This window comes from Lagenorhynchus albirostris, chromosome 5, assembly GCF_949774975.1.
Source record: "Lagenorhynchus albirostris chromosome 5, mLagAlb1.1, whole genome shotgun sequence".
In the NCBI taxonomy this organism is placed as follows: domain Eukaryota; kingdom Metazoa; phylum Chordata; class Mammalia; order Artiodactyla; family Delphinidae; genus Lagenorhynchus; species Lagenorhynchus albirostris.
In genome coordinates, this window is record NC_083099.1 from 82,451,649 (window position 1) to 82,461,531 (window position 9,883).

At 41.4% G+C, this 9,883-nt stretch overlaps 1 protein-coding gene across 1 annotated transcript; it reads right to left on the reverse strand.

Moving 5' to 3' along the window:
• Positions 1-7,915: 7,915 nt before the first annotated feature.
• LOC132520593 (non-histone chromosomal protein HMG-14-like) lies at positions 7,916-8,221 on the reverse strand. Its single transcript, XM_060149335.1, has one exon. The coding sequence runs from the start codon at positions 8,219-8,221 to the stop codon at positions 7,916-7,918; it is 306 nt and encodes a 101-aa protein (XP_060005318.1).
• Positions 8,222-9,883: the final 1,662 nt, after the last annotated feature.

Below are 9,883 nucleotides of genomic sequence, written 5' to 3' on the forward strand. Positions count from 1 at the left end.
TGATTTAGAGGAAAAGCTATGTACCTGAAGTCCTTAATTCCATATACGCAATAAAGTTAAAACTGTATGATAATGTGGCGTGTAGTTATATGGATTTAGGGCACTCTGCAGCTCAATCTATATAACTACATACTGTCGAGAACCTGAAAAAAGTGAGTATCGTTAGTTCTCCAGACCCTGAGATACAATACCCCATTTTGCAAAATTTTAGATATTCTAACTATGACACTGAGAAGCTCATGGATTGGTAAATATTTCTCAGACCCCAAGTCAACACTTAAAATAATGAAATGGATGTTATCTGTCATTAATGTCTCTTCCCCTTTTTCGATATCTTATTAGGCATCAAAATGCAGTACTGTTTTACCTTGATTCTTCCTCTATAATTACATAGCAAAATTACTCTTTCTGCATAATGACTTCACAGGTTAATGGCTTCAGGTATTGGCCTATTAATTGGCATTTGAATAGGACCTTTGTGGAAACTCATCATTCTTAAAACCAGGGACAAGTCTAGCCTCAAAATTTTCAGTACTGTGGGACATCCTTTGGGATTTGAGAAGATGCAGAGACTCTTAATTTATTCCTCAAAAGAAAATAGTATCAGTCAACCATTAATATCCTGTCCTTTTCTCCCTGACCCTGTGACTCCGGCAGTTCTGAGACGGACTCTCCTCAAAGAAGGGTAAATAAATCAAGCAATGACCACATTTAGAGCACAATGATATTATTAAAAATATTTGCTGATTTGATTTAAACACACGGCTTGAGGGGAAAAAAAGTACAGTATTTGTTCTTTCCCAAGTGACTTACAGCTGATTCCTACACTTGGTTATGAGTCTTCGTCTAAATCTAGTATAAATCACTCCAGGAGAGAAATATTTTCTTTCTTTTCTCTACCTCTTCACACCTGGCTGTGAAATACTTCCCAGTTGCGGTTCCATTCATCTTCACCCCAGCAGGGTGTCCGCACTTTAGAGGTGCTGCTAGGTTCGTTCCACTTTGCCAAAGGCTTCAGGACAAAACTCAGCCATGCTCATGAAGGCTCGTGACAGCAGGGGACCTCATATGAAAGGAGATGTACTCTAGCAGCAGTTACTGCGGGATGCCCAGTGAAACACAGTCTCTGAAGGTAAACAAGACCATTTTGGAATGAAATCTGCAATATCTTAGTGGCACAGCCCACCACAGTGTTTCACCCCTCCCTGTATGCTTTTCCGTCTCCCCGTTACTTCCTTCTCGGGCCCATTCTTTCCCTGGTTTGCTCCGCATTTCCTTACTCTTCCACATTCTCAGAGCAGCTCTGCTCTTTCTGGGTCTTTCTTCATCCATCTTTCAGATGACCTGCTTGCTCTTTTCACAAACGTACTACACTTCTGGGGCAGTCACATGCAGAGAAATGGAGATATTTTCCCTGTGACAGTAAGGCCAGAAACTGTTAGCAAAAGGAGATCCTGGATATTGGTTATTTGTCTTTAAGTCCCAGCTCAAATGACCCTTTGGCAGGCTAAACAACCCCTGCTCTGTACTTCCATAGCTCTGGTCTGGCCTTCTGGTGTGGGACTTGTACTGTAGTTACAGATATGTTGATCCTTCCCCCTTTAGACTCCTATCTTCTTCAACGAAGGGCCTTGACCTTTGAATACTGAATGCTTAGCACGATGCCTAGTACATGGTAGGGGCTCGAGAAGTATTTCTCACGTTGCATTGGCCTTCCTAGGTCACACCATGAAATAGTGATCACCCGACTTTTGGCTCTCATTCTGTCCATAACCCCAAGCCAAGGGCTTTAAAGGATCATGGTAACTTGACAGTATGCTGGGATGGCAGGGATTGGGTCAGGCTTCTTTCTACTCTGTAGTTTTGGAATAGAAAACATTAGTGGGGTTGAAAGGCTTTAGAAAGGACAGGTGGACAGAATCAGATAAAATAGAACATACCACAAACTGCAAAATTTCATATGATGTGTTTTTTTTTTTTTCTTTTAAACTAAAACTCTGATCACTCTAATCTACCTTATCGTTCATTCACTGTACCTGCCTTTGCTGTCTCTGACTAGAAGTGTGTTCTGTCAAATGGGCATTTCTGGGCCAGCTCAGCTTTTCCCCACAAAGAAAAGTCTCTGTGTGGGGCTTCCCTGGTGGCGCAGTGGATGAGAGTCCGCCTGCCGATGCAGCGGACACGGGTTCGTGCTCCGGTCTGGGAAGATCCCACATGCCGCGGAGCGGCTGGGCCCGTGAGCCATGGCCGCTGAGCCTGCGCGTCCGGAGCCTGTGCTCCGCAACGGGAGAGGCCACAACAGTGAGAGGCCCGCGTACAGCAAAAAAAAAAAAAAAAAAAAAAAAAAAAGTCTCTGTGGCGTCCATTATAGGGCGTTTATCCTGACTTATTATCAGAGTAACAGGAGGAAAAAAACAAGACCTACTGACTACTTCTGTCGAAGGACAGAGAAAATGTACATTGAAAGATGAGTCATATTCTAGACATTATTTCATTACCACCTCCTGCCAATTATGTGGGGGGAGAATGGCTGATGTTTCATAGAACTGTATAGATTTCTGCACTAGAAGGCACCTCAGAAATCATCCAACACAATTCCCTTATTTTATAAATGAGGAAACTGAGGTTGGGAGAGGTTAAGTGATATGTGTAAGAGGGCAGGAAATGGCAGAGCGGGGCTAGACTCCAATTTTCCTAACTGCCAGCCCTCTCTCACCTTACTTCTGTGCATCGCGGGAAGCACATCCCTCAGTGTCACTCCTCTCCCTTCACAGCCCTTTCCTCTGCCCCCTCCGTGTGTTCTCACCACTCAGGGACTTATAGCCCCTGTGACTTTTTCCCTTCATCTTTCAAGATTCATTTTCAGGAAAGTGACTGGAACCATATTTTTATATAACCATTAAGCCTTCACATTAGGGCGTTTTCAAACAAGACTTATACAGGTTTGAAATATATAAAGAAAAAAAGAAGAGGAGTCCTCCACAATATCAGAATCCAGTTTACCTCAGCTGACATGACATCTTTTAAAAATAAAAGCAATAGCTGCACCAAGTTAGAAATTCAGAAAACGCCAAAAGGTGAACTATAACATGTAAATCTCCCTTTCCCAGAGTCACTCTTCCTAGAGGAAGTTGCTGTTAACAGATTTTACCTACACTCTCAGTAAAATGTAAAATGCTTAATACATAAAGAAGCAGAGGTATCTGGATGGATGCATGACGAACAGACGGACAGAAAGACAGATAAATAGATAGCAGATAGATCAAAATTTTGACAGAAGAGTTCAGCCTGTGCAAGTATGTTTTCCATTTAGTAATGTAACCACTTTTTCAGAATCATCATGTATAGCTATTTTATTTTTAAAATAGCTGCATATTATTCGACTCTATGGATGACCAATTATTTATTTAAGTAGCCCCCAAGTTTTTTCCAGGTTTTGCTATTACAAGGAGAATAATCATGTTTGTATGTATACGTCTGTGCGCGCACACACACACACACACACACACACACACACACATACACGTGCTTTAGCAAACGTAACTACGATAGTAGAGTTATTGGGTTAAAGGATATGAGCACTGAAAAATTTGATATTTTGAAATAGGGTGTTTAAATGTCTAAAGAAGAAGGAAACTTTAGGTAAGATAAAGAAATCTTTCTTGTAGCTTTTTCAGTCATGTCTCTTAAGGATCCAGCAAAGGTGTTGAAAAATAGGTCACAGGAGAAAATTCCCAGCATTTCTGCCTCTAGAGAAGGATGTAGGTTCAGAGTCTGAAGACCCAATCCTAGGTTGGTGGCAAAAAATAAATAAGATTATAAAGAATCTGGTTAAAAATGGCTACTTAGGATTTACATGGAACACTTAGCAAAGAAGCCCAACCACTTATCCACTATGGAACAAAGAATGGTCCTCCATCTATGTAAATTTCGTCTTCTTCATCCAAGCAGGCCTTCACTGTCCGGCAGGTAGACCACTAGCCTCTGCACAGTGATGTGGCCCGACCAAACAAACGAAGGCTCCCAGTGGGAAAGCAGGTAGCATTTCTTAAAGATGCCAAAGTGGAGGCTGTAGCATTGTCATCCTCTTGCTTTATAAAAGGAGGCAGGCTTGCCTCACTCTCCTTCTCTTATGAGCTTATTAGTTACGAGTGCAACAGCAGCAAGCGAAGAGGAGCAGCGAAAATCTGATCAATAATGTATCTGTCTGTATCTGAATCAAAGGCACCGTGGTAAGGAAGGGAAAAGCACAGAGTATCTTAAATCACAATGCACACCGTCAGTAGCCAGACAGTTGAGAGGGGCTGAGGGAGAACACAGAGAGGAGAGAAGCTGAGCGCGGGGTGGGGAGCTGGGGAGAAAGACCCAATTGTTAAAAACAATACAGTTCTTATTTTGAAAAGTTGAAGCTTCAAAGGACAAAGGAGGCTCAGATCTTTGGGAAATCAGAATCATATACATATATACACACACACTTCCAAAGTACAGGGGTCAAATGAAGTAAAAGTCCTGGGAAGGTTTTTGGATAATTCAAACAGAATCTCTGAATCACCTGGGATTTCCCAATGTCTCTTTAGCCTCTGTTTTCTAGGTAATGCATCAGGCCTCTAACAGAGAGTCGAGGATTCCAAGTTCATACGCTGAGTCCCATCATTTGAACCTGTAAACTAGGCAGAATGTCTCTCAAGCACTGCATTTGAGCCACACATCTACCATTTTTCTGTTAAAAAAAAAAAAAAAAAGGTTTGTGTTCAGGCTCAGAAAGTAGAAATAGAAGTGTGAGGAGTCTTATAGGTCATTTAGCCCAAACCTCCAGTTTTGTATATGAGGCAACTAAGACCTCAGCAGTAGCTTCTTTAGCTCCCATCACATAATTAGGACAGGATCTCAGAACTCTTTTAAGTATCACCTCAGTCATCTTTCTGCTGCTCTACCACCAGGTGATGTAGTCAGTATTTCTGCTTTTGTTTATGGAAGAAAATTAACCAGCCAACCAATGTTTCATTATTGCTTACAGAAAAGATGCATTTATATCTTTCTACAATGGAATAACATTCAGGAAAGAAAACAGGGAACTGAAATCTCTAAGATGATGTGGTTTTTCTTATTCACTGCATGCAGTGGAGTCCACCACTGATTCAGAAAATTAGGTACTTGGTTAAAGAGGTATGTGTGTCTGTTGGGCAGGGGGTGGAGAGGTAGGATGAAGGGAGAAAGAGATTGTTTATTCCAAAGTCAAACGTAAATTTTTTTTGGATCAACCACAGTTTTAATCTTTTAGCATGAACCTGAGCTATGGGGGCTTCTTCTATAGCTAGGATTAACATTTTCATGTACAAGCAAATATATTTATGTGGTTTGCTTATTTCTTGTCTGTCTGTCATTGGGATATAAGATCGAGGACACTGAGCAGGTCTGTTGTTCATGCTAATATTATCTAAGGTTGCACTAGCTGCTATAACAAGTTTATTTCTAGCTCACCTCAAGCGTAAAACCAGTTTTCTTACTGCTCTCCTCTAAGCGGCGATTCTGCCACCTTCTTCTATGTGGTCCACCACTTTCAATGTAGTTCCCAAGGTCAATGTAGTCAGTGAAAGACTCTCATGGAGAATCACACATGGCAGGGGCAGAAGCAACATTTTTCTCTTATAGTCTATTGGCTAGTACTCAGTCATATCCAAACCTAACTCCAAAGTCTAGAAAATGTAGTCTAGCTGTGTTTCCAAGAAGAGGAAATGGGTTTAGGAATCAGCTAGCAGCCTTTGCCACACTAGTCTCTAATCAGAGCCTAGAATAGCATTTAGCACAGAGTAGATGCTCAAACAACAGCTGTTGACGGAACTTCTGAACGCGTGAATATGGTCAACTTTTTAACTCTCTCACAATCCTATAGGTTAAGTAATTATGTGTAAACTACTTATCCAAATAGAAATGAGAGTTCATTATGAATCCATTCTTAAAGAGGGTCTTGTTACTCTTCAGCTCATTTGTTTTTTCTTTGCTCTCAGCAGTGATCCTTAGCTGAAAATAACTTGATTTTCATGAAATTCAGTTTTCATGAAAGTAAGGCTAATTAGAGCTGTCTGATGCCCCTTTTTTTCTGTTCCTCCAAATTCTCCTAAAAGAGTTGCCTGTATGAGAACGATGTGATAATCTTCTCACCGCCATGACCCAAGCGGATTACATCACAGAACGTAGATGATCTGCATTTCACATGGACAGTTTGGAGTAAGACTGTTATTTTAAAACTTAAAATACAAACCAGGAAACATACTGAGCTTGTGTAAGTCAGATAAGAATCTATCCTAGTGTCTGAAAATCCAGAGCAGGTCATTGGACAAGCTCCCCTGATTTTTCACCAACCTCATGTGCAGGAATTTCTCCAGTTTTTCCACCAATGCTCTCTGACTACTGTCAAACCCAATCTTTTGCTTTCTGTCTTCAACTGTACCAAGAGAACAGTGGGTCCATGTCCCCAGAATAACAACTGCCTAGTGCAACAGCTGCCGTGGGCCTGGCTCCCCTCCTCTGGCACCTTACAGGCCTAGGGATTGGAGCAACAGTCTTTGAAACACAGCCCTTGGCAAGATTTCTAGCCTCCTACCCCCTTGCTCTTGGCAAATCCCCTGTCTCTGCCTCATCAACAACAGCAACTCAGGTCAGCTGACAGATTATACCTCTTTTTTCCTTTTCTTTTTTCACTATAGGCAATGAGAATAAGATAGATACAAACTATTGATTTTGGGTAGTCACAGATTCATAGACCAGTAGGAAGTTGAAACTCGAGCCAGTGACTGAATTTTTCTCTGGGTTAGAGTTCTCCTCTATGCAACCGGAGAGAATGGTAACTTTCTGTTGAGTGAGCAAGTGACATGGTAACTTTCTGTTGAGTGAGTGAGTGACAATGAATGGGAAACACCTGCTCCCCCAGTGTTTGTTTTGCTTCCCCCCTTTATTTCACTCCACATGATTCCCCTATAATTTGTCTTACCTCATTCCCAGTAGATGGAAATTTTATCCACCTCCAATTATTGATATATAATTTTTTGTACTTCAGTCACCCCATTCTGAAATGAGTTCATTTTCATGTAAACTCCTTTTTTTTCTTTCATAATTGAGATTTTTATTGGTTGTTTTGAGGATCAGTACACAGACATTTTAATTTGTACACAATTCTCAACATATGTACCAGAAATCTAAAAAAATCATGTAGATTCTTTTCTGAACAGTTATTCCAGTGACTTTCCAGATTAAAATTTGGAGGCAAATTTTCCTTCACAGGATATCCAGTACCAATATCTTCAAATATTGATATGCTGTTACATCGTTAAGTCCCACTAATTCACAATTTAATATTATATACACTACATACTCAAATTGTCAGTCGTCCACAGCACATTAACAGTTTTACTAGAAGAACTGGACTGCCATTACCAAAGATGTTACAGAGTGCACAAAATTCTGCCCAGGAGAGCCAAGATCAAGGGGTGAGTGGTTTGCTTTAGGAAACAATTCTACCAAAAACAACGTGGGAAGAGAAGTAATTTAAAGTGTTTAAGACATTAAATGCACAGCTGTCTCCAAACTGCCACTTAGTATGCTTTGTATTATAGGATAGAAAAGCTACCCCCCATCTGTGGAAGGTTAAGCTGACACCCAAGACAATCAAACCTCCCATATTCAATATCCCACTATTTTCTGATTGTACCAAAAAATAAGCAACCAGCAAATGATTTCACCTCTTAAAAAAGAGCATTTACACTTAAAAAAATGGAATGAGGTGGGATTCCCTCCTTTTAAAAAATGTTTCTAGAGCTACTAAAAATCTTGCATTTACAAAAGAGTTGATAAAAATATTCCTCTGGATTGTACAGGGAGGGAGACAGGGACCCCTGATAGGACCAGGTGTGTGATATTAATCAGACTTGGCTTCTTTCCCTCCTGCTTCATCAGAAGCTGGGCTCTCCTCATTTTTAGTCTCTCCATTTTCTGCAGGTAAGTCTTCTTTAGTCTCTTGGTTAGCCACGTCAGCCTGTTTTCCCTTTGCTCCCCTTTTCCCTTCTGTTTGCACTTTTTTGTCGGAAGATTTATCCTTTCCTGCCGCCTTTTTTGGCTTCGTTTCCACTTTTGCAGGAGCCGGTTTAGCTGACAACCTCGCCGACCTCCTCTTGGGCTCCTCCCTCGCCGCCCCCTCGGCGGAGCTGACCTTCCTCTTGGGCATCGTGGCGGCGGGGCGGACGCGGGCCGGGTGCCTACGGGCGCAGAGCCTTCTCGAAGCTGGGCTGCCTGGCCGCTGCCTCTGCTCCCGCCGCCCGAGCCGCTGGGACCCGCATGTAAACTCCTTTTGATCACCTTCTCTTTCTTCTTAAGCTACTAGAATTCTGCTGTGCAGTGTGGTCAGCTCTGACCACAGGTTGCTTTAGAGCACTTGAAACGAGGCTTTCTAAATAAAGATGTGCTCCAAGTGTAAGGCATATACTAGACATTTTAAAAACTTCATATACAAAAAGAATGTAAAACAGATCGTGAATGTTTCGTGTTGATTATATCTTAAAATGGTAATCCTTTAGATACACTGGATTGCATATCTTCTTAAAATTAAAACCACCTGTTTATTTTTACATTTTTAAACATGACTGTTACGGGCTTCCCTGGTGGTGCACTGGTTGAGAGTCCGCCTGCCGTTGCAGGGGACACGGGTTCGTGCCCCGGTCCGGGAGGATCCCACGTGCCGCGGAGCGGCTGCGCCCGTGGGCCGTGGCCGCTGGGCCTGCGCGTCCGGAGCCATTGCTCCGCGATGGGAGAGGCCATAGCAGTGAGAGGCCCGCGTACCGCAAAAAAAAAAAAAAAAAAATGACTGTTAGGATATTTAAACCTAAGCGTGTGGCTTGCATCGTATTTCTGTCGGACAAGTGTGGTAGAGACATCTCTGACTCAGACTTCGTTTTCCAAACTTCTCCTGCAACAGAATCCTCTCCCCCAGTTCAGCATCCCTCCTTACAGCTCAACCACTTTCAGGCAGATCTGTTCCTCCTTCTTTTACAACACAGATATTATTAAGACCCCCCTTTAAAGTCAGAAGATAGAAATGGCATTTTAATGTTTCTTTAAAAAATGTGTATCTTTATGGGAAAAAAAAATGGTTAGGCAACCTGACCAGAGCTACTTAGCTGGAAGAAATAGATGGACTCTGCATTCTTCTGACCATCACAAGTCTTATAAATAGGATTTAGCAGAAAAGGGGAAAACACTTGGTTTGGGATTCGGATTACATACGTTCAAAGCCTCTCTCCGCATTAACTTGAATCTGTAACCCTAGGTAAGTCTCTTGAGCTTGCTGAAATGGTTTTCTCAATTATAAGTATGTTTGCAAAAATTAGACTTAGATTATGTAAGCCGTCTGACATAAAATGGGTCTTTAATAAGTGATCCAAATATTATTTCACATGACAAATCATATTGCTAAATAATTTACTGGCTCAATTAGGATCAGGACCATGGGCTGGGGTAGATAATGGGGGCATATAAATCCCACCAACCTTTTATAAAACATCTTCTACACCTTTTGTCCTTCTGCTCCATCATTCCTATTTCCATTAGCTTTTTTTTTTTAATTGGAGTATAATTGCTTTACAATGTTGTGTTAGTTTCTGCTGCACAATGAAGTGAATCAGTCAGATGTATACATATATCCCCTCCCTCTTGGACCTTATTTTCAACAGATGCTTATTAAAAATATCCACAAAACTTTGAGGATGATACCAAGATACGAAGAACATTGAAGATCTAACTCTAAAGGTTAAAAGACCACTTTAGCCCATATTTTATTTCAAAAATTATATTTACTCCCAGGAAGCCACTGGTTCCATGGTCTTTAAAAGAA

What these genes read in the sequence shown, in the direction of transcription:
- LOC132520593 (XM_060149335.1), bottom strand. Translation starts at nt 8,221, where the DNA reads ATGCCCAAGAGGAAGGTCAGCTCCGCCGAGGGGGCGGCGAGGGAGGAG.